The 23461-nt window shown below is 51.6% G+C and overlaps 1 protein-coding gene across 3 annotated transcripts in view; it reads left to right on the forward strand.

Annotated features, from left to right (window-relative positions):
- Nucleotides 1-1819: 1819 nt before the first annotated feature.
- Nucleotides 1820-23461, forward strand: part of Creb3l1 (cAMP responsive element binding protein 3 like 1) — a 40113-nt gene continuing 18471 nt past the window's right edge. For all 3 annotated transcript variants that reach the window (XM_038330840.1, XM_038330842.1, XM_038330841.1), the window contains exons 1-2: nucleotides 1820-2306; nucleotides 22464-22692. In XM_038330840.1, coding sequence (XP_038186768.1) covers nucleotides 2205-2306; nucleotides 22464-22692 — 331 coding nt within the window. In that variant the 5' untranslated portion in view covers nucleotides 1820-2204. The remainder of the gene's footprint in view (nucleotides 2307-22463; nucleotides 22693-23461) is intronic.

Raw genomic sequence — 23461 nt, forward strand, 5'->3', positions numbered from 1 at the left:
GGGCTCAGACGCCAACTCCTCAAGAGCAAACTCTGGAGGAAGTCTTGGAGCCAACAGTCATGTGGTAGACTAGGTCACAACTTCACTGTCCTAAACTATGTCATCTGGGCCATGAGATGGGAGCCTAGAAAAGCCATTTGCCTGCTTCCTAGCTCTCGGCTAGCAAACAGCTTTGGTCTCAGTCGGTGACTTTCACCAGGAACTATGGCTGAGCTGTAAAGATATCTCTGCTTCTTAAAGGCCTTTTAGGTCCTGAGCTGAACACTCAAGGAGGACACATGTAATCCCAGGCAGGACTCTGGGCAGGAAACAGTGGACCCAGCCCTCAAGGGAGTGCCGTTCTGAGCTATTTTCCCTATTCAGGTGCTGAGAGATTGTTTATCAGCCCTTTTAAGAGATTAAGTTGTCGAAGCAGCAGGCTCAAGTAAAGCGTCCAAGGGGCCCGCGTGTCAGGTGACTGGATGGCACTTTGGCTCACAGACTCCCACATTCTCCAGCATCGGCTCTGAAGAAATCTAGAGGCTTCATGGTGGATGAGAGGAGAGGGCTCCACTCAGCGCTCACTGTTCAGACAGCCCCTCTGCCTGCAGGACAGCTGGCTTTTCTGTTTGTTTGAGGGGTTTGGGAGTGCAGCAGGGTCCCAGTCACGTGAGAAACTAGGGCTGTCTGAAGGAGGATGCAGTGAGTGCTGCTGTACTGAGTGTGTACAGGGGTGCTTACTGCTCCCATCTGGGCTCCGAGGAAGGCTTCCTGGGCTAGGAAATATGGAAGCTGAGAGCCTGGGGAAGAAGAATAAAGAAGTTGTGAGTCGGGAATTGAGGCGTGGCTCAGGTTGTAGGGAGGCAGAGGGTCCCAGATGTAATTTCCCGCACTATGAAAAGCTGGGTGTGTTACTGGGCACTGGTGGCACACACCTTTAACCTCAGCAGAAGCAGGAGGATCTCTGAGTTCAAGGCCAGTACGGTCTACAGAATGAGTTCCAAGACAGCCAGAGCTACACACAAAGAAACCCTGTCTCAAAATACAAACCAAACCAATCAAAAAAAAAAAAAAAAAAGCTGGGTGTGGTGGTCCATGCCAATCAATAATCCCAGCTGGGGATACATGAGATCCGGCACCCCCCAAAAGAAAGAAGTGTGTGTGTGTGTGTGTGTGTGTGAGAGAGAGAGAGAGAGAGAGAGAGAGAGAGATCCCCATTGTGGGAAGATATTTTGTGAGTCCTGGGAATAGAACTTGAGCCCTGTGGAAAAGCAGGAAACTCAGTTCTCCAGCCCCAGGGACGACAGTTTGACCCTTTACTGACTTTGATTTGGTTCAAGGTTTAGTACCAAACTGGAAAAAGCTCAGCGTGGCGATGCACACGTAGAGGCATAAGTTTAAGACCAACGTCTACACAGAGTGTTCCAGGTCAGCCAAGGCTATATAGAGAGATTCTATTTCAAAAAGAAAAAAAGAGGAGGAAGAGAAGGAAGAGCAGGAGAAGGAAAAGGAAGAGGAAAAACTTGGCTTCCTAGTCGGTCTTCAGTTAGCGGAATCGTGCCTGGTAAAGCCTTCACAAGTCGCCCAGGTTTCACGAAACTTACAATTTCCAGAATAGTTTTGCTTTCATCACATTATTTGAGCATTCAGAAAGCTGAACCTTCCAAGAAAGCCTAACTGAAACCTGTCTCTTTAAAAGAGGGGAGCCGACGCCCCAGCCACGCCCCCTACTCATTAATATTGAGTTATCGTGAATATTGATGTGGGGGCGTGGCGCCCGGGCCAGCTGAGCTAACCAGCCCCGGGTTCCAGGTTTCAGACCCAGGAAAGTGACCGAAGCCGTGCCTAGGACGAGACCCAGAGAGATCCGGCACCCATCCTGTCTCGGGGGAGCATTGAGCTCCCCTACCCCCGGTTCCCACCCGGCCCGGGGGGCTCCTCCAGCATCGGCCCCACCCCCGGGGTCCCCATGGAAGCCAGCTGCGCCCCGGGAGGAGCTGGAGGAGGAGTCGGCTGAATGCCCACAGTGCGTTCGGCGCCGCTGCCTTAAGGTCCCCCAGCGCCCCCGACCCGCGCCACCCCCGCCGCTCCTCCCCCGGGGCTCGCCGGGACCTGCCCCCCCCCGGGGTGCTTGCCCGGCCCAGCCGCAGCTCGGTGCGGGGATCGCCGCCGCCCTGGAGTGAGGGAAGCGCAGTCCGAAGGGGGGTCTCCTGGAACCCGGCGCGATGGACGCCGTCTTGGAACCCTTCCCGGCCGACAGGCTGTTCCCGGGATCCAGCTTCCTGGACTTGGGAGACCTGAACGAGTCGGATTTCCTCAACAATGCGGTAAGAACGAGAGGGTCTCGGTTCCCCTTTACACACAATTCTCACCCCTCTCCGCGGCGTGCCTTGGAACCCCGCAAAGATCGCTAAGAACCAAGGAGGAGGCTCGGCTCAGAGTCTCCTGGACGGACACGTGCATAGGACTTTAAGATGGGCACTAGGTCCCTGGACTCCCCTCTCAGACCAGGAACCTAGAGTGTAGGCTCGCAGCTAGCGCCCACGCCACTTCTGAGGACTCAGTCAGAGCACACGTTGACTTCTGGCTTCTACGAGAAGGGGACATGTAGGTGTCGGAGCCACCCGAACCTCAGACATAAACTCAAGAGACACCAATCCTCGCCCCCCCTCCCCGCGCGCGCCGCCCTGCCATAGTCTTCCATCCGCCCTCCACCCACCCCAGGGTTTAGGGACAAGATTGGGCGCAGAGTGGAGGAGCCCTTTCCTGCTCCTTCTATAGGGCCTCGGCGGTTCTGAGGCTGTATCTCCGCTTGGGGGCGCATAGTGGCGCTTTCCCAGGCCAGAGGCCCGAAGCTTTTAGGGGGTCAGAGCCAGACCCAGAAACTGAGGAACATTGCCCTGATCTCCCCATGAAATCAGGCTCAGGACCTCCCGGGAAAAGAACTGAGGGTAGTGGGTCAGGACAGCACCAGGTGACGTTTCAGGAGACTCTCGGCCACTGTGCTTCCTGTCCCTTAGTTCCCTGTGCTTCTGCTGAACTTGTCTCTCCCTGTGGCTTCATGACTGCCGCGGGCTTTGGAGTTGCTTTCCTCTCTTCTTAACCCCTCCTTCACTAAGGAAAAGAGACTCACTCTTCTTTCCTTCCTCTCCTTCACTAGAGCTCAGCCCTAGAGACTTTATGGGGAGGGGCAGGTCTTGGGGAGAGAGGAGAGTGAGTCCCATCCTAAAGAAATGTGGGCTGTTTGGAGAATCATATGGAAACCCACCAACACCTCGGAATGAACCATAGTTATATGCCCCTCCACCCACACTCCCCAGAAGGCCAAGCACACGGGGGTCCCCACCTGTTCACACCTACCTCCTATGCTAACAAAAACTTGAGCAAGCAAAGGGCAAATCCTTGAAGGATTTAGGTGCCCTGCACTTCACTAGAGTCTCCCAAGCAGCTTGACTGATGTCGTCATCAGTTGGGAAGTCAGAGGTATCAGGACTTCTAGGCCTTACTCAAGCAGTATCCCTCTGAGGCTTGCTGTCCGAGCAAGGTTGTTCAAATCTTAGTCTCCCACATCAGATCAAGGGAACTAGGAGAGATGTTCTGTTTTAGGAGCAGTGGCCTCATCCTGCCTTTGTTTTCCCTGTGAGCATGAGCCTCCATTTCTTGATCTATAATGGGGAAAAGCTGGATCAGTGCTTTCCAAGGTTTCTAGCTGTTTCCCGGGAGTTAAGCAACAGAGTTTTGGAGGTTTCATATAGCTCTCTTGGACAGGTAAAAGGTTCTGTGTAGAGGGAAAGCGGCTTGTTGAAGCCTCCCTGAAATGCGAGGGCACAGGGCACAGGGCAGCCTCCTGCAGACTTCACACAGCTGGGGGGCTGAGCTGGGCTTTCTTCTCAATGAAATCCACAGCCGACCCCTCTGCAGCTGCTCTTCCGGGCCCTGCTCCAATGCAGGAAAGAAGCCCTGATAGGCAATGGGACACCGGAGGGAAAGCCCAGCTGGGACCCTCCTGCCCTCATCTGGTCCAGGGTCAGATAGGCCTGGGGAATTCTGGAGCTGGCTATGCTTCTGCCTCAGCTAGTGGTGTGCTTGGGCCCTGTGACTTGTTTTCTCAGAGCCCTGACTTCCTCATCTTTAGCGGGAGACCCTCTTTGCCAGTAGCTCTAGGGTAAGGATTTGGGGAGAGGATGATGAAGGCAACTTAAGGCCCGGGCAAGTTAGGGACTATGGTTGACATCTTCCAGGCACTGGGTGGGGAGGCAGGAGTTGCTGTGTGACCTTGAGCAAGTCTCATTCCTTCTCTGGTTCTTCTCTTTCCCTGCCTAAGTTCCTTACCACAGCCATACCCCAACTCCCTCCTCACTCCCTGCAGGAGGATGAGAGAGGGTCCTGGGGATGAGGATGGGAGGGATTCGTCTATCTGCAAGATGGAAAATCGTGTCTTCACTGTCCTTAAAACCCCATTGTGAGCCATCAAAGCTGCATGGGGACCCCGTGTGCCTCCATTGCACTAAAGCAAAAGGAGAAAGCTAGCCCCTCCTGACTGCAGCTGAGACCTTGCTCCCTCTGCTAGAGAGTCTAGCAGGCCAGCCTGCAGGTGGCTGGGTGTTTGCATGGCCTCTGAGGCCCTCCTCCGGGTACTATGGTGCTGCCTCTGCAACTCTAGAGGCTCCCAGAGGTGCAGGGCTTTTCCTCCAGCAGCCTCTGTGTCCTTCCCCAGCTCCTTGAGCATTTGCATTGCACCCTATGGTCATCAGCCCTGTGAGTGCGTGCAAGAGAGTCTGGACAGATAACAGAGATGGGAGAGGAGAGGAGAGGGTCTGTGTGTCGCGTCCCTTACAGGGATCTCTCTGGTTTCTCTCCAGGGAACTGACTCAGGATTCCAGAGAAACCCCAGCTGGGAAGTGTGAGGAGGAGGAAGGGGGGGGTTCTGTTGTCTCAGAGGGGAGCAGCAGGAAGTTGTAAGGATATTTGTTCAACACACCCATGCACCTCTCAGCAGCTGGAAAAGCCAGGTGTGAGGATGAGGAGACCCCAGGACAAGCCCAGAGGAGGAGCTTGGGAAGGAGGTGAAGCTGCTCACAGCTCCTCAGGTCCCCAACCTGACTTCTACACCGATGCTAAAGGGGATACCCAAGAGGTCCCACCCCCAGCCTGTGGAGGGTTTGGGGATTAGAGAAGTATGTGTGTGGATGTGTGGGTGGGCTTTCTGCAGGCATCTATAGAGCGTGTGTGTGTGTGTGTGTGTGTGTGTGCGCGCGCGCATGTGTGTGCGTGTGTGTGTTTGTGTGTGTGTGCCTGTGCGTGCATCTGCATGTATGTGCCTGTGTGTGTGCATGTATGTGCCTGTGCATGTGTGTGTGCCTGTGTGTGTGTGTGTGTGTGTTAATTCTGATCAACAAGAAGGGCCAAGGTACTGTGGCCTAAGAGTGGAACCCATCAGAAAAGAATAAATAAAGAAAAACTCACTGGAAAACCAAAATCTCAGTAGAGCTCCCCCAAACACTCCACCAAAACACTGAATTATGAGTCCAGAGCTTGCTTATTTTTGTTTTATACCCTCCCCCACTTCTGAGGAAACCAGCTCCTGAGAGCTGGAGTGACATCTGTCTCCTTGATCCCATACAGGGTGTGGTTCAACCATGACAGCTGCATGAATGAATGAATGAACGAATGAATGAATGAGGTCCAGGTCAGACACCATTTTTTAAATGTGTGTGTTTGTGTGTGTGTGTGTGTTTTATGTGGTGGGGTGTACAGGTGTGTACTCGGGTGTGTGGAGGTGAGGAGACAGCCTCCTCGGAAACACCATCTTTCTCTCACTGGTCAAGCGAGAGTGTCCCCACCTCCCCAGCACTGTGTTTAAAAGCGTGCACCGCTGGACCTACCTTTTCACATGGGTTCTCGGGATCGAACGCAGGTCCTCATGCTTCTGTGGTAAGGACCGTACTGACCTCCCCAGCTCCCTAGACGCTGTGTGTTACAGGGAGGAAAGTGTAAGATGCTAAACTTGCCTGCTCCCAGCCATCAGAGTCCTGCAGCCAACATTGTCTCTGGGCTTTACAGAGAGCATCGCCATGGTTTCCAAAGAATAGTCGTTACTTTGAACCATTGCATACTCTTCCCGAGGCCCCTGCAGGCCATAGTCTAGGGCAGTCTACAGTTAGCTGACCTGTAGGGAATTTGAATCTGGCTCTTGAGCCCGGGTTGTCCTGTTTCTTCCTTTTCAGGTTTTTCTGGGTCTCTTAGACCTCACTCAGTCACCTTAAGCTGCAGTCCCTTTGCAGAGCCACCTCAGGCCTTGGCACATGCTATTCTTACCTTCTGAAATGCTCTGCTTCAAGTCCTTCCACCCAGTTCCCTACTCTCAGCTCAGATGCCTGAGGCCCCTGTCCTTCCTTTGGCTTCTTCACGGCCTGGATCCCAGTTTGCAGATGTTTTATTGACTTTTTATGTATTTCCTCCATGAAAAAGTTCCATAAAAACAGAGACCATATTTTACACATTGCCATAAAGCTAGCATCATATTGTGACGCAAAAGAGGCACTTTTGATAGTAAAATTCTACAATAATGCAAAAGCCAACCTATTATTTCCAAATTATGTAAAATATGGAGTTATGTGTTTGTAGAGTCAAGGAACAGTGATCTGTTTGCAGTGGGCGGACCTGTCACTAACAGCAAACAGAGTGCCCCACAAGAGATGGGTCCTGTTGCTGAGCCAGCTCCCACAGACAGAGATCTGCCCATCTTCCTTGAGCTGGAGCCTGAACGTGACGCAGAAGTACAGGTTTCTTCATACTACACAGGACTTTGAGGTAGTCAAGAATTTATTGTATTTGTAGAGAAAATTCCTTCAAAGGAAAGGAAAGCTGTTAAAAACAGTGAGAGCCAACCAGACCTGAGTATTCACGAGGTATGCAGGAAATTCCAGAAGGGGCCCTGGAGCCTCGGGGTCCTGACCTGGCCAGCTCCGAGTGTGGTGGGGATGCCCACAGAAGCCTCACCCGCCCCCAAGCCTCCCTGTGTCTCCCAGGCATTCTTTTTCTTATTCACTAACATACATGCCCGTTCCTTCAATGACCTGGTACTGGAGAGGCGCTTTGGTAGACCCACCCAGGTCTCCAGCTCCCTAGAGCTAAGTGAGAAATGGGGAAATAGGTAGCATAGATGCCATGTTCTGCATACCTCCCCGTATTGACCTAAGTGGGCCAGTAAAGAAAAGCTGGGATTGGATGGACTTCTCTGATGGAGATGTGGTACCCTGGAAGCTCAGCATGTTTATTAAATACAGTTGAACAGGGATGTACAGTTATTACATACAGCTGAACAAGGAGGGGGGTATTTCATACAGCTGAACAAGGAGGCAGGGTTATTACAGACAGCTGAACAAGGAGGCGGGGTTATTATACACAGCTGAACAAGGAGGCGGGGTTATTATACACAGCTGAACAAGGAGGCGGGGTTATATACAGCTGAACAAGGAGGCGGGGTTATGACGTACAGCTGAACAAGAAGGCAAACATAGCTAATCTTGTAGGGAGGCAGTCTTCAGTCTGTAAACAGCTAGGTAGAGTAAGATATGGTGGACTTTTTCTGCACTCACTTTTCACATTCGTATTCCTACCCGAGGAAGACTTTGCCATCTGAGACTTACCTGGGGAGAGGCTTTGCCACTCCCTTGGGGCTGAGGCATTTGAGTCCTTGACATAGCCATGTCAACAATACACATTCACCCAGGACTTCACTTGCTTCCTACACTTAGACACTGGTTGACACCATAATGGACCAGACCCTTGTAAGAGCTCTGGAACAAGTTAAAGGTTTTGCAAGGTTTCTCCAAGGTGACCTTGCATGCCTACCCAATGTCTTCCACCCCTGGTGGTGAAGATGCTGTTGAGAAGCATTTTCAGTAGGCAGCACATCTGTTTTCTCTAGCCTGAGCATCCCATCAGCATCTCCATCCTTAGTGCAGACGAGAAAGAGAGACTTAGAGAGGCAACTTAGACTCTCCAGGGAATCTGAGGACAGAGAGGAATAGCTGGAGACTAGCTAGCCCCTTGTATGTGTTATTGTTCTAATTTAGACACTGCTATGTATCCAAAGGGTCCTCCCTACATTCTCCCTAGCTGCCATCCATAGGGTACCGTGGATACCTGGAGTTTTAGAGAAAAAGCTGGAGCCCCTAGACAGGCCCCTCATCCTCTCTCCTTATGTCCTCTGAGGAACTTGCACCTCTGTTCTCTAGAGGACCCATGAGGACACCGCCCACCTCGTGTCCTCTCCCCCTCCATTTATGTACCTCTTACAGTCCCTATACCCAGGGCCTCCTGGAGCATCTCTCTGAGAGACCTGGCTTGCCCTTGAACCCCTCTCAAGAAACCAGTTCCAGATGTTGAAGAACAGGCTGTTCTTCTGGAAGTCTCAGCACTCCAGGGGGGCATGATGGAGGAGGACGATTTGGGTGGAGTAGAGTCAAGACTATGAGCTTTGCTTTGGCTAGAAGTCTGTGTAACCCCCTTGAGCAGACCTAGTGAAGCCACAGTCAGTGGCAGGACCTTGGGCCAGGAGCAGCAAAAAAAGGGAAGGTTGGAACATCTGGTTCAGAAGCTGGGAGGAGCAGAACACATCCCAGAACCTTGACTGGCAAAAGAAGTGTGTCGGGAGTATTGGTTTCCTTGTGAGTCCTGATTCGCTAGAACTGGACACACCATATCATCAATGAGGTTAACTTGACTTTGAGTTGTGAGTGGATTTCCCTGTTGCCAGGCTCAGTCTGCTTCTCCCCCAGGTCTCCAGGGACAGAGCACTCAATGATGCTTCCTTAGTCCTTGGCTGTTGGCCCAGAAACCATTTCACCCTTCACAAAGAGGCTGACACATCTGAGCAGGGATGTGTGGTCCAACACAACAGCTGGACAGCAGCAGCCACTCCCTCCTCCCTCTTCCAAAAGGATAACAAAAATGAAAGCAACAGAGGCATGAGGCAGGCCCTTAAGGCCCTCCTGGAGAGCCAGGAATTGGTTCTCAGGCAGCAACTACAGGGCTCAACCAGAAGAAAGTCATACTCAACCTGCTCCTGTGGGTTCTCTTCTGCCTGAACCATCCTCACCCTTCAGTCCCCTCATTTCTCAATATACTGTGTGATCTTAGACAAAGCCCTTTCCCTTTCTGGACCTTGACTTCCTCATTACTAAACTAGACTAATGTTCCTGAAGTCAGAGGATCACTTCATTAATTCTGGCTATTCTCTAGCTATACTTGTAGTGCTTAGAAGATATTTATTTATTTACACTATAGGTTGACAGATGGGTGAATGGAGAGAAGAATGGATAGAAGGATGGATAGACAGATGGACGCAGGATGGGGAAGTGGATAAGAAGATAGAGAGGAGAGGAAATGGATGAGTGAGTGGTGGGAGGGAGAATTAGTGCAAAGAAGGCTGAGTGGGCAGCAGTGGGGAGGGTGAGTGGGTAGACGGGCAATGAAAGAAAACATCAGAGAACTCCCAGCTTTAATGAGCCTTCTTTTAAATATATTTTTATTCATCCATTTATGCATGCATTCAAGTATTAATTCTTTTGTCTCACCTCAGCTTTTCACTTTATCATGATGACCTTTGTTTTGAGTGTGTGCACACTACACTCCTGTATCTATGCATGTTCACATTTGAATGAGCACACAGGTATGGGTATGTATGTACACTCATGTAGAGATCAAATGTTGACATGGGGTGTCTTCCTCAACCTTCTCCACTTTAGTTACTAAGGCAGGGTCTTTTACTAAACCCAGAGTTTACCAGTCCACCTAGCCTAGCTAGCAAGTTTGTCTTCACTCTGGAAAGCTGGGATTAAAGGCTGGCCACCATGCCTGCCTGCCTATTCTGTGAATGTGGGGGATCTCAACTCTGGTCTTCATGCTTGTACAGCAAGCGTTTTATCCACTGAGCCATCCCCCAGCCCCTAGATGACTTTTTCTAACATGAAATATTAGAATATAAGTATTTAACTATCTGTGAACTCTGTAGTATAATAAAAAAAATGCTATCTGGGAATCCACCTTTAGAAACAGACCATACTCTGGATATCTTGGTCTCCAAAACTGCATGAGTTTGGGTAAGAAGCAAGCAGAACTGTCAAACCTACTCACTTGGACAGAAGATTCAAACCCCAACAGCCCTGGGCTGGCAATGAGGCTCAATCTATATAAACAGCAGATCCAAAATCAGGTGGCAGAGAGCTGGGCAGGCCCTGAGCAGCTGGGCTATGCCTGAAGTGAGGGTGGGGTGACCATCCAGGGTCAGCATCAGCACTGCTAGCTCTAGGGACAGTCTTGGCTGTGCTTAGATGCCAGGGCAGGTTCCTGACTCATTCAGACTTCTTTTCTTCCTGCCCAAAGTCAGGAAGATGCTCAAAAGTAGGGTTCTCACAAGAACTCAACTAGAATCTCCTTCCCCCCTCTCCTTTCTCTCCCTCACTCTCTCTCCTCTCTCTCCTCTCCCTCTCTCTTCTTTCTCTCTCTCCTCTCTCTCTCCTTTTTCTCTCTCCTCTCCTCTCTCTCCTCTCTGCTCTCTCTCCTCTCTCCTCTCTCTCCCTCTCTCCTCTCTCTCCTCTCTCTTCCTCTCTCTCTCTCCTATTTCTCCTCTCCCCCCTCTCTCCTCTCTTTCCTCTTTCTCTCTCCTCTCTCCTCTATCTCTCCTCTCCTTTTTCTCTCTCCTCTCTCCCCTCTATCTTTCCTCTCCCCCCTCTCCTCTCTCTCCTTTCTCTCCCCCCCCCCCCAGTATGTGTGTGCATGCCGTGGGTACATGTGAAGATCTGCAAAGAGCTGATTTCAGTTCCCTCTTTGTAGCATGTGGAGTCCGAGGATCCAACTTTAGCTGTCAGGCTTGGCAACAGCATCCTTACCATCTTACCATCTTCCTGGCCCTCAACTAGGAATTCTTGAAGAGGACCTAGCACAGAGCCTAGTGCACAATATGCCTTCTGAGGAACACTGTTGCCTTCGCTGATGCTGTCCTTGTCTGAAAAGAAAGATGTTAGCACTTGGCACTGCCATGGGGGGACCTGTCCTGGAACTCACTCTGTAGACTAAGCCCACCTTGATCTGACAGAGATCCTACTGCCTCTACCTCCTGAATGCTGGGATTAAAGGCATGTGCTACCACCACCCAACTGTGCCACCATAGCCTGGCAACTTTTTTATGTACTAAGGACTGAACCCAGGTTCTTCCTCGTGCTAGACAAGCACTCTACATTCCACTATATCCTTGGCCCTCTTCTTTCCTTTTAAAATTTTAAGACAAGGTCTCTCTAAGTTACCCAAGCTGGCCTTGAACTCACTCTATAGTCCAGACAGGCCCTGAACTTGTGATCCTGCTGCTCAACCTCCTGCATAATTAGGATTACAGGAGGCCTGCAATACCAGACTTGGATAGAAGGCCTTTCCTTTTTGTTAAGCCCCAAAACTTCCCAGCCCCTCAGAGCTCTATGTTTCTAGGTATCAGGACATGCATAGCCAGGGAAGGACAAAGCTGGAGCCCTGGGTGGATACTCCATGCCTGGAGCTGGGGCCCATGCTTTGTACCCAGCCTTTACTAGCTGCATACAGGGGTATGCAGGAGTAGCAGGGACCCTCACTCATTTCTAACAACAGCCAGTGAAGTCATGGACCAACACGCTCTGGAGGCAGGGCTGAGTTCAGATGTGACTTGGCCCACCACAAGCAGTATGAAGCTGGGAAATGCTTCTCTCTGTGTGTGCCTTGGTGTCCTGGTTTGTAAAGCAAAGGCTCCAATAGTGTCTACTTTATTTCCTGAGGCTTAAATGAGACACTGAAGGCAAAGAAGCAGAGCAGGTGCGGCACATACATGTTCACCATTATTATTGTCATCTGTGCCATGAGGAATTCCGCTTGTGCCACGCTTAGGGCTCCTTTAGAAGGAGACTCGGCTCCTATCATGCACAGAGTACAAGGCATCAGTCAGCAGCCAGCAGCCTCATGCTATGGGAGCACAGCAGAAAGAGAATTCTTGGCGCTAAATGATCCAGGCAGGTTTCCTGGAGGAAGCCACATGTACGTTGAGTCTGAGAGGATGGGAGGAGTGGGAATGAGAAGATAAAGGAAGTGACAATCTTACTAGCTTGAGAGAGGAGAAAACACCCTACATCTTCTGTGGGATCCGTTGTCTTCGACCTTTGATGCCCTGCTAGAGAGCTTCCAGTTTGTTCGTTCCTTTGTTTCAGCAGGATGCAGGGAGCCAGTGATAGCTCTGGCCTGGACTAGGTGATGGTCGCAGCGACTTTGACCTGTCTTGGAGCCAAGAGGTCTAGAGTTCATTAGGGCATCTTCGCTATCAGCCTGTCTGAATAATCGGCGATTTTCCTCAAGAGGAGACAGAGCAGCGGGCTTTCCCCAAGCCCGTGTAGCATGAGGCAGCAATGAGCTGGGTCCTTCACCTCTCCAGTAATCACACCCCACCCCCACCCCATGACCTGATATGACTCTCCCTGGAACAGGAGTACCAGTCCCTAGTTCCTTTGGCCCTTTCATCACAACACCAGGACCCAAGACAGCTCCACCCGTGCAGAGGTTAGCCAGCTAGCTCTCTTTAGTGCTGGGGTCTCTCCCAAGCCGTACCCTGTCACTTGGCCCAATCTCAGGACTCTAATGGTGTTCCCCTGTCCTGTCCAATAACTCAGACCCCTCCAATGTTAGACAAAGCATGTCCCTGTGAAGCCCAGGAGAGGGGGACTGGAAGAATCTGTATCCCATTGTTGAGCCAAGCCCAGTCTGGCACACCACCCCATTGGCTCTCCCAGCCCTCAGCTGGGACAAGATGCCCAGAGATCTTCTCCAGAGAGGACGCCCAGCCCTACCTCTGAAGGCAAATTTCTCTCCAGCACTGCAAATCAGTTCCATATTTGGGGTCTGGCATGCTGTATCCACTAAGAACTCCCCCCTCCTAGACAGCCCGGGCACCCACAAGGTCAGCCAATCCACGGGGGTCTGCAGAGAAAATAACCCTTGCCTTTGATAACTCCTGCAGAAGACTGATGGGCTGGGCTGTGGTGAGGGGATCAGAGGGAAGCCAGGCTCCCCAGAAAAGGATGAGAAAGGGCAGGGGGTGGGGCCTAGCCCCAGCAAGCAGATGCAGGGTGAGGGGTGGGGGTGGTGAGGGAAGCTGAGAGGTAGTTCCCAGCTCAGCACATTCCTGAGACATCTGGCTGAGCTGGAAGAGCCCCAGCTGGCCAGAGTGTTGCTCCAGTTTCTCTACTCTAGAGTCAGGCAGGACCCAGCAGTCCCCACCCACCCCAGCTCACAGAGTCCTACTGGACTGGAGTCCATGGGACTGAATTCCAGGCCCCCTGAGTCCCAGCACTCAGAAAGCAAGGAAGTTCCCTGATGCAATAGAGGAAAGAGAAGGCCTGACTAGGGTGCTAGGGGCCACCATGGAAGGCCGAGGGCTTGTTCATCTGACTGGGGCTCCTGTCAGTCCCTCCAGTCTCCTTGGGCTGAAGATGAGAGAGATGTGTGGTACTGCACAGTGGCTTCCTTGGGCTGTGTGTCCCTGAGCAAATCTACTCCACCCTGCCCTTCATTTCCTTCGCCTGCCATGGTTACACTGAGTGAGCACCTTCTGAATGCCCTGCACTGTTGAAAGCGCTTTACAAATTACTTCTCCTAGCAACCTGGTGCTGTAGATGGAAGCACCCCTGCTTCACAGCTGAGGCCCAGGCTAGAGAGGCTGAGAACCTGGTATAGGTTGTACAGCACATAGCAGATAAGGCCTGTCTGTCTCCCTGTTTATAACCCCTGAACTATATCATCCCACAATAATAGGAGGCGGGCCTTTTGGTGCTTCAAATTATGATTTTTTTTGGCTCGAGCAGTGCTCTTCAAGAAGGACAAGGGCAGGCATTAGTCACACACTGGGTGGGGAAAGAAGGCAAGGCGGCTGGCTCGGGCACATCTGCGGGGTGAGGAGTCTCCCCTTGAAGGCCTAGAGAGGTCCAGAACCCTGACACTAAAGCCATAGCCTGATCCCCAGGGGAACCCAAGGATCCCACACCTTCTCAGAAGGAAGGGAGGACATAAGGAGAGAAAATGTCACTTGTTCCAAAAATAAAACCTGAGGACAACTCAGACGGGCTGGACCTTGATTAAGCCAGAAGCTGAAGAGTAACTGTGCCGAGGAGGAGAAGAGGCCAGGAGAATTCAGCCAGAGCCAAGTGCTAGGCTTCCAGCTGGTCAGGACCCAAAAAGAGCAGATCCAGCTAAGTGACCAACAGGCCCCATCTATACTCACAGACCTGGCCTGCAGCTGAGAACTACGTCTCCAGCACCAAGTGGGGGGTCTGTGCACCCTACATAACTGGTCTGTCTTAGCTTAAACACAAAATGGCCTTAGGCCAGACAACATAAAAAAAATGGGTGTAGCGCTCCCCCACCCGCGTCCCCCCAGGGAGGGATGCAAGGAGGAAGTCCTGGCCAGTGGAAACTCGGCCTGGAGCAGGAGTGGGCTGGCAGCAGAGCAGGATACAGGACACTCATTCCTGGGTGCTCTGCTGCAGAGGAAGGGGCCTCAGTCCATTAGCTCATTGACACACGCCTTCATGCACCCACTCGGCAAGTCTCCAAACATCTGGGTTCTACCTGAACACGCAAGGCATCGTGTATATCTGAAAGAACTGAGCCCACAGCTCCCCAGCACTTGGGAGGCAAGGCAGGAGGATCACAAGTTTGAGGGCATCCCGGCTTCAGAGCAAGATTTGGTCTGAAAAGAGGAGGGGGAAAGGATTAGCCTTAGCTAGTGAGACTCAGAGTGAGGCGCAACATGAATGGATCGTCCTGCTACCCTGCGGAATTTAGAGTCTACTCTTTGGGGTTAAGGATGGGTACTGAACAGGGGGATGACATGGTTGTTTTAGGGTTTAGGAGATCACAGCTCTAGAAAGAGATCACATTTCCAAATATGAACCTACTGTCATAAAAGGGTAGTCACACCACAGTAGAAAGTCTTTCTAGAATGGGAAGTAGGCCACTTGTTCATCTCTCAGTCCGCAGAGCTTAACATGTTAAGAGTTCAGTAAGGCTGGATGAATGTGTGTGTGGTGGGTAGTGAGGGTGACTGCTTGCCTTTATTGTCCAGAGGTCCCCGGTGCCAGCTCTGGCACTTGGTTCTGTGTCCTGAGCTGTCCCGAAGGCATCCTCTGGCTAATGCATATGGACCAGCCTCTCCAGAAGCCAGACCATGAGATGCCATCCCTCAGTGATGCCAGTCACAGCTAATCTGGGCCCTGGGCAGTGTCCCTCACTGCCATGGTTTCCTCCTGCCCAGACAGTGCCTGGCACCTGCCTCAGAGTTGGGCCACAGCAAAGGGCTACCTTGTCAGATGACTGAAAACCGGAAGGACCTGTGTCCAGGGTTACTGGTGACAGGAGGGAAAGGTAGATGAGAACCAGACTACCAGGCTGAGGACAGCAGAGGTGATGTGTGCCCTTCCACGGCCTTGCTTGGCATAAAAATAGCCTGCTGTGGGTGCCAGCTTACCCACTCTCCTCTTTTTCCGACATCACTGGCACAAAAGCAAAGCTCCGGTCTGCACACAGTCACTCCTCCTGTCCCAGCTGTCACTGTCCCAGCCTCAAACAAGGTGAGGACTCCCAAATCTTCTGCTTGGGCTGCCATGATGCAGCCCTCTCAGGCTGTGGCTTAGTGTATGTAGGCCTGGGAGCATATGAGATGTTGCATGTGGTCCTGAGTATATATGAGCCTGTATGGCATGACTTCACATGTGTGTATTTCTTGTGTTGTGTTTTTTGGTCGTTTGGTTTTTGAGCTAGGTCTCCCTATGTAACCCTGGCTACTCCAAACTCACAGAGATCCACCTGCCTCTGCCTCCCAAGTGCGTGTACTCCACACCTGATCTTTGGTGGTTTTGTGGTACTGGGGATTGAGCAAAGGACCTCATGCATACTTAAATGCTCTAACCATGAGTCACACCTCCAGCCCTTTGATTTGCTGTCCATCTGATCCCATCTGATAAATGTTCCCTAAGCTTCTTATACTGCCTGAGAGTGTACACCTATGAAATCTGGGGTGCGTGTGGCGGCAGTGTACATATGATAGACCCAGTGTAAGACAAACCTCAATGTATCAGCTGTGGGGGTGGGGTGGTCTGTGTCTCTCTGTGTGTCATGTCAGAGAAACGGAGATTCCCTGGGTGGAAAGCCTGCCTTTGTGTGCAGGTGTGCACACGTGTACACCTGCACTCACAGAGCACTCCTGCTTATTTGGACTCGGCACGCTCCTTCCTTGTTCTGTAGAAGAAAGGTTGATAGTAAGGCTGGTTAGAACACCAGACTCCCTGCAACTTCCACGCTGCCAGGAGAGCTCCAGGGAAGTGGTAGCCTTCTAGGCCTGAGAGTCTAGACAAAGACAAACTGGCTCTTCATTCTGCCCCTAACACCTTCCTCAGGAGGGACCAACTGTAGCCAATAGAAACCTGGCCAGTTCTCCTTAACCTGCCTAGGCCTCAGAGCAGAGCCAAGAAGAGAGGTTTCCATCTGGGGCCTTCTGACTTTGTGCCCGATGTCTCTTCCCTTTGGCCAGGCAGCCACGAGCCTAGCTCCAGAAGACAAGTTCTTAGTGTTTTAGGGCCCCCAAAGCTTGGGTGTTGATGCTTAAGGACAAAGCGATCTGCTGACAGCTGGGCCCCCAGGAGCCCACTTCCCCTCTCCGCAGTCTTGGTCGTGTGCCCCTCACCCAACCCACACACTAGACACAGCAGTGACTCACAGTGGTGGCCCTTGGGCTTGAAATGGAGGCAATTATCTCGTGGTCACTAGGCAAGTAACCGTCCGGGAATGCATGGGTCAGTGTGTTAGGGGACGACAGGCATCTGCTGCAGTTCTCCCAGGGACGGGAAAGAGGGAAGTGTGAGAGAACGCTCCTCCCATCTCTTCCCAGAGCTTGCTCTCTCAGAAGGAATGTTCGCTGGGGATTTCCCCCACCCCTGATCCCATAGCTCAGTCTAGGCCAATTTAGGTCTCCCCCACCCAGCACAGACCGAATCTGTCTGGATTAGGGGTTGGGGCAGAAACCAGGACAGGGGTGCAAGCGTCAGAAAACTAGGGGTGTGGGGGAAGGATGCACAAGTGACAGAACCCCTACTCCAGCCAGCTGCTGAGCCCTAGGGCACTGACCCCTATGGAAAGGTTAAGGAAAAAATCGCGGAAAGGAGCAAGAGTTTATTCTGTACGATCCTGGGAACGTCCCCTCTCACACGAGGGGCTGGTACCTTGTGGTACCTCCGTGCCACCCTATGGTAAGATTACTGGAAGAGGGGGTGGAGAAGAGCTGGAAGAGAATCGCCCTCCCTCTCATCACGGGTGGCCAAACGACTATTAGTGTCTCCGGAGACCGCGGAATTGCCATCTCAGTTCTGCCCCATCACAGATCAAGAACACGCTGTACTTGCACACCGCCCTGCAGGCTTCCCTGTCTAGAACCCTGCTCTGCGCAGCCGCGCTCCCGGCCAGGCGGGCGGTGGCTCGCAGTCTCCTCTCATTGGCGAGGAGCTCCTCTTCTTTCACCAATGAACAAGCGAGATTCCTACGAGGGGCGGGACCCAATAAACCAGTTTAGCCACGTAACTGCGACTCAGGCAAGCTGGACCCCTTAGCCACCCCTAAAATTTAAAGGGTGGGCAGCTGAGCTGCCGCGCCAAGGGGAGGCGCAGCAGCCGGGGAGGCGGGGTGCCGGCCTGAGAGCCGGAGGGCTGGGGACCTCTCCTTCCAGAGAGTGGAGCCGGCGCCGGCTGCGCGTGGCGGCGGCGAAGGAGCTGATATTGGCACAAGTGTAGGAAAAAGTCTTTAAGGAGGAGGGAAATGTCTCTTTCTCTGGCTTCCCCCGTAGCCTGTATGAAAAGACACCCCCGAAGGCTGCCCACCCTAACAGAACACTGCCCCCCCTCAAACGCTGGCGTGAGATCCTCTATGAACTCCTTGCCACTGGCCTTTCTTCCCCAGCTCCACCCCCAATTTCCAACAGACATCCTAAATCTGATTTTTGTGTGTCTGTGTGAGCAAGAGGCGGGGAGGGGGCTGGATGGCAGGAGACAGCGACCAGAGCCAGAGCTGGGGAGGTCTGAAGTCTCTAGAGTAGAGAGAGCTTTAAAGAAATGGAGGGAGGTGAGTTGAGAACACAAGAGGAACTCCTTCCCCTCAGCGCAATCCCAGAACTGCGGAGAACCCCGCCCGAAATATTGACTGTGTGACTGTGGGTAAAGGACTTGCACTCTCTGGACCTTAGCTTTCTCAGTAGTAAAATGGGTTGGGGAAGGGCATAGACCAGTAACTTTCTCAGTTTCCTGCTGTCTCAAACCATAGCTGATCTGCATGTCCGAGAGGCCAGACATTAGATAGAAAGAGGCTACAGTATTCAACGAGCAGCTAATGATGGCAATGCTCCCAGGAGAGGCAAATAAATCTAGGTGCGATATGACACGACCACCATCCACCCAGCACTCCAGGAACCCTGGGCAAGGAAGACCGAGCGCGGAGCGTCCTCCACCCCACCCTTCCTGCCCCTTGGCCGCCCTCCTCTTCCACTTGGCTCCCACCACTCGGGAAGCTCCAGCCTTCTGAGCTTTGGCTGCTGTTTCTAGCAGGTGGGGTAGGGGCGCCTCATAACACCCGGCCAACCGAGGCCCCTTAGCACGTTCCTTTAGGCATCCTCAAAAGGGGTCATACTTGTTCATCTTCCTGAAACTGGAAACTTCAGGGACCCCCCCCCCCACTCTCCTCTCCCAGGCCCCCGGGAAGGGGCTTGGCAAACCCTTATCGCCTGCAGAGCAGCTGCTGGAGAAATACTGTAGCCGCTGACTCACGGCTCTTCCAGCTCTGCGCAACCCCCTCCCCTGGGCCCCACCGCAGTCTCGGAGAGAGGCCCCCTCACAGAGAGTTCGATTGGAAGGAAGCGCCCCCAGCTGGGCTGGCCTGGTTCTGCCGTGAATGTGGACCGCTCAATGCTGACTGCCGAAGATGGTTGTTGGTGAGGAGCATATAGCGTTTCTGTCTAGATTCCCATTGTTGTAGAGACTTGTTTAGCTCCCTAGCTCTTTGTACCGCACCCCCCAGGCGCTCCTTCACAGGTAATGCACTAGTGGCCTTGCTCTGCACCAGCGCCCCTAGTGAGCGAGTGTCTAGCAGGTAAACCTGTCTCTGGGCGGGCACACTCAGTCTGGCAGCAAGCAGTCAGGCTGTTTCTCTGTTTAGGGAGAGTTGTGTGGTGACCAGAGAAGGTCTGGACAGTGAGGGACCATGGACTCTTCCTGGTTGTGTCTGGCTCCAGGGCCCCAGATTCCCTATCGGTCAAATACAAAGCAATACCTTTGCTCCTTGGGGAAAGGCGCTGCTTAAATGAATGGTGTGGGGCCTGGGGCGTGCGTGGCTTTGTCGGTAAGGGTGGCTGCCTAGGCCTTGGGTTCCATCCCCATTACCTCGTGGAGGTGAGAGGATCGGAAGTTCAAGGTCATCTTAGGTTAAAGAGAAGGCGGGGGATATACGAAAGCTCTTTGGAAGGCTTAAATAAAACAAAAATATAAAATAATGGTGACGGTTCCTGGGAGAACAGAAGCAGGACCCCATAATAAACCAGTGGCAGCCCTGGGAATATTTTGTCCTGGCGTTTCTCAGCACACTTGGTGAGAGGGAAAACTCAAACCACCTCCCTCTACAGACTCCAAGCTCATGCCCAGAGTTTAGCGGCTGCTGTTTTCATAGTAATAACTGCAGTGTGCGGAGCACTCACTACCACCAAGTGCCGCTCTGAGCGCTTCCTGTGCGCTCAATCATTTCAGTCTCCTAATTGTATGAGGTGAGTACGAAGCTCGTGACCAACACTTGCTCCCCATGGCAATGATATGATATGGGGTCTGGATGAGGAAACTAAGACACATAAAAGTTTAAAAAAATCAGAAAGTAATGGAAACTAGTCTACATGGTTGCAGCCCCTGCTCGTTCCCAAGGTGCTGAGCCTTATCCTGAAGCAGAAGGCATTGCTCATCCCGGCCTCCTGGGGACAGGGTCCTAGCAGTTCAGGACACAGGAAGTTAACGACTCTGGACATGGAGCCAGTTCCACAGTGCCAGCCCTTTGCGTTGACCAGGCGACAATACAGAGCCTAAAGCAACCCCACTCAATCTCATTCAGCGACCAGCAACAGCACTCATGAACAATGGTCACACTGTGTGCGCATCTACGGCTCCTTGGGGGGAAAAGCACCTATTATGTGTTGGCTCTGGAGTGTCTATTAATGATATGACATTTGTTGACTTTGTGGCAGTTTAAGGGGCCATTATAAATCATTACTCATATGTGGCTTAATATGTGGCTTAAAGCATAGCAAGTAGAAAGTATTATCAGCCCCACTATATACAGAGGAGGTTAAAACACGGGTTAATTGGCTTTCCCACCATCACTATCAAAGTTTTTGTCCTCTTATTTCTGAGAAAGGGACTTGGCATCTTTATCAAGTATAAACATAGCTGAGATTAATATTTCACCAGGTTTTTTACTTCAGTATGTGTGATGCATTCTGATATTTTCTACTTATTTTGTATTTTATTCTATTCTATTTTACTTAAATTCTGCTCATAAATGCCCACATGGACAGGGGCTGGTTTATATAATTTGGATGTTATAAAGCCCTTGCCTAGCATACACAACACCCCAGATGAAAATAAAAGTCATGCTTTCATCTGTATGTAGAAGCTTAAGGAGTTGATTGGTGGAAGCAGAAAGTAGAATAGTGGTTGCCAGGGGCTGGGACTGGCAGGGAAAATAAGGGCTGGGGATGGTGGCCATGGGGACAGGAACGCAGTGACAAAGCTGTGGGAGCTAATGTTTTGTAGCACGGTGGGGTACCGTGGTTGACAATGATTAATTTATACATAAAATAGCTAGCAGACAGCAGTTTCAGTGCTCCACACAAAAGGCTACATGTTTAAGGTAATGGATATGTCCCATGAACCCAATCTGCACACGTGACGAATGTCAAAGTCTACCCCTTAGATATGTACAGTTATTGTGTGTCAAGGAAAATTTTTCCAAGTATATTTTTTAAATTTTGGTCATGAGCCACTAAATTAATTTCATAGCCCATTAATGAGTTGGTACTTGCAGCTTACACAGATCGGGTAAACAGCTGGCAGGATCAAAGCCAGGACTTGAACCTCAGTGGGGTGGCTCATTGGACTAAAGAACAGCTTGGGAAGGCATGGTAGGTGCCTGAAACTCTTGAGATCATGAGTTCGAAGCCAGCCTGTTCTACGTAACAAGACCTTGTCTCAGAAAAGCAGATACAGGGCTGGAGAGAGAGCTCAGCAGTCAAGAGCACAGGTTGCTCTTGCAGAGGACCCAGGTTTGATTCTCAGTACCCACGTGGGAGCTAACAACTGAAGTTAAATAGCAATTCCAGTTTTAGGGGATCCAAAGCCTTCTTCTGGCAACCTCTCCAAGGGCACCAGGCATACACAGACTGCATATGCATAAATGCAGGCAAAGCATTCATAGACATAAACTAATTTACATAAAAATAAAAGGCAGCCAGGTAGTGGGTTGGAGAGTAATAGCTCAGTTGCCTCAACCAGAAAGACTTGGGTCCTGAAACCCTGGCTAAGGCTGTTGAGAGAATGAAGAGATGACAGACACACAGAGAGTGACAGAGAGTGACTCTGGGAGGGATCAGATGGGGTTCTGTTCCCACGACTGCCGTAAGCTGAAATCTCAGTGTGTTTATTATGCACAGCTTGGGATGGGGCTAGCTAACCTGGGTAGAACTATGTGGGTCTCTGTAGGGAGCAGTCTCAGGCTGTACACATCAGGAGGAGGAAGCTGCAGTTGCTGGTCTTTACACACACTGATCAGTAAACTCTCATACTTGGACTCCCAAGAAAAGCTTTGCCATTTCTCTTGAGCTTTTGTCAGTTGTTCCGTGGGTCTTAAGTCTTGAAGTCCATAACATGGGTGTGCCCATGCCAAAATACATATTCACTCAGGATTCCACACACACACACAGACACACACACTATAATGATGATGATAACAAAACAATATTTTTGACAGGTTCTCTGTGTCTCTGTCTCTGTCTCTCTCTCTCTCTCTCTCTCTCTCTCTCTCTCTCTCTCTCTCTCTCTCTCTCTCTCTCTCTCTCTCTTGCTGTTCTGGAACTCTCTATGTAGACCAGGCTGGCCTCAAACTCACAGAGATCTGCCTGCCTCTGCCTCCTGAGTGCTGGGATCAAAGGGCGTATCATCATGCCCAGCAACAAAAAATTTAAAGAGAAGAACAAACAATGAGAGTTGGAGTTGGTGAAGTTGGCCATAGGGTGGGTGGTGGTGATGTGATGGTCGGGAGGACAGAGTAACTTCACACAAGTACCTGTACTCCCTCGCCAAGCCAAACTGAGGTTCCTCCTTCCTCCCCAGCACTTTCCAGAGCACCTGGACCACTTTGTGGAGAACATGGAGGACTTCTCCAATGACCTGTTCAGCAGCTTCTTTGATGACCCTGTGCTGGACGAGAAGAGCCCTCTGCTGGACATGGAACTGGACTCCCCTGCTCCAGGCATCCAGGCTGAGCACAGCTACTCCCTGAGTGGAGATTCTGCACCCCAGAGTCCCCTTGTGCCCATCAAGATGGAAGACACCACCCAAGGTAAGATGTGCCAGGGACCAGGAGGGAGGAAGCTTCTGAGGGGACAGGCGGAGTCATCTGCAGCCTGAGACTCCCAGGGCATCTTCCCACAAAACCCTTGCAGCAGGGCGCAGCTTTTGGCCTTTGGGCTCGCCCTGACTGCGGTCAACAAGCAGTTCACACAGAGTGGGCCTTAGGCAGCAGTGTCCTGACAGCTGCTCACAAATGCAGAGGCTGGGGGCTACTGGAGGTGCCTGCCACTCGGGCAAAAGGACCCATAAAAACTGGGTGGTGGCTGGTCCTGTAACCATAGGGCACGTGCAGGGAGGAGAATAGACTAGGAGACAAGTGAAACAGAACTTCAGGCTCAGTGAGAGACTTTGTCTCAAACAAGAATTCGGAGAGCAATAAAGGAGGACTTCTAACATCCACCAACCTCTGCCCTTCATGGGCACACACACACACAGGAACACACACCTGCGTGCCCTCCCATTCATATCTACACACATAAACACACACACAGGAACACACACCTGCGTGCCCTCCCATTCATATCTACACACATAAACACACACACAGGAACACACACCTGCGTGCCCTCCCATTCATATCTACACACATAAACACACACACATGAACATGCACCTGCATGCCCTCCCATTCACATCTACACACATGAACACACACACATGAACACGGGGATACCAGGACACAGTGGAACCCTATTAAGTTCTCGACGCGCAGCGGGGTATCCCTGTTAGCTTATGGGTGATCTTGATTAAAGTCTTTG

Source organism: Arvicola amphibius, chromosome 5 (genome assembly GCF_903992535.2).
Source record: "Arvicola amphibius chromosome 5, mArvAmp1.2, whole genome shotgun sequence".
Taxonomy (NCBI): Eukaryota; Metazoa; Chordata; class Mammalia; order Rodentia; family Cricetidae; genus Arvicola; species Arvicola amphibius.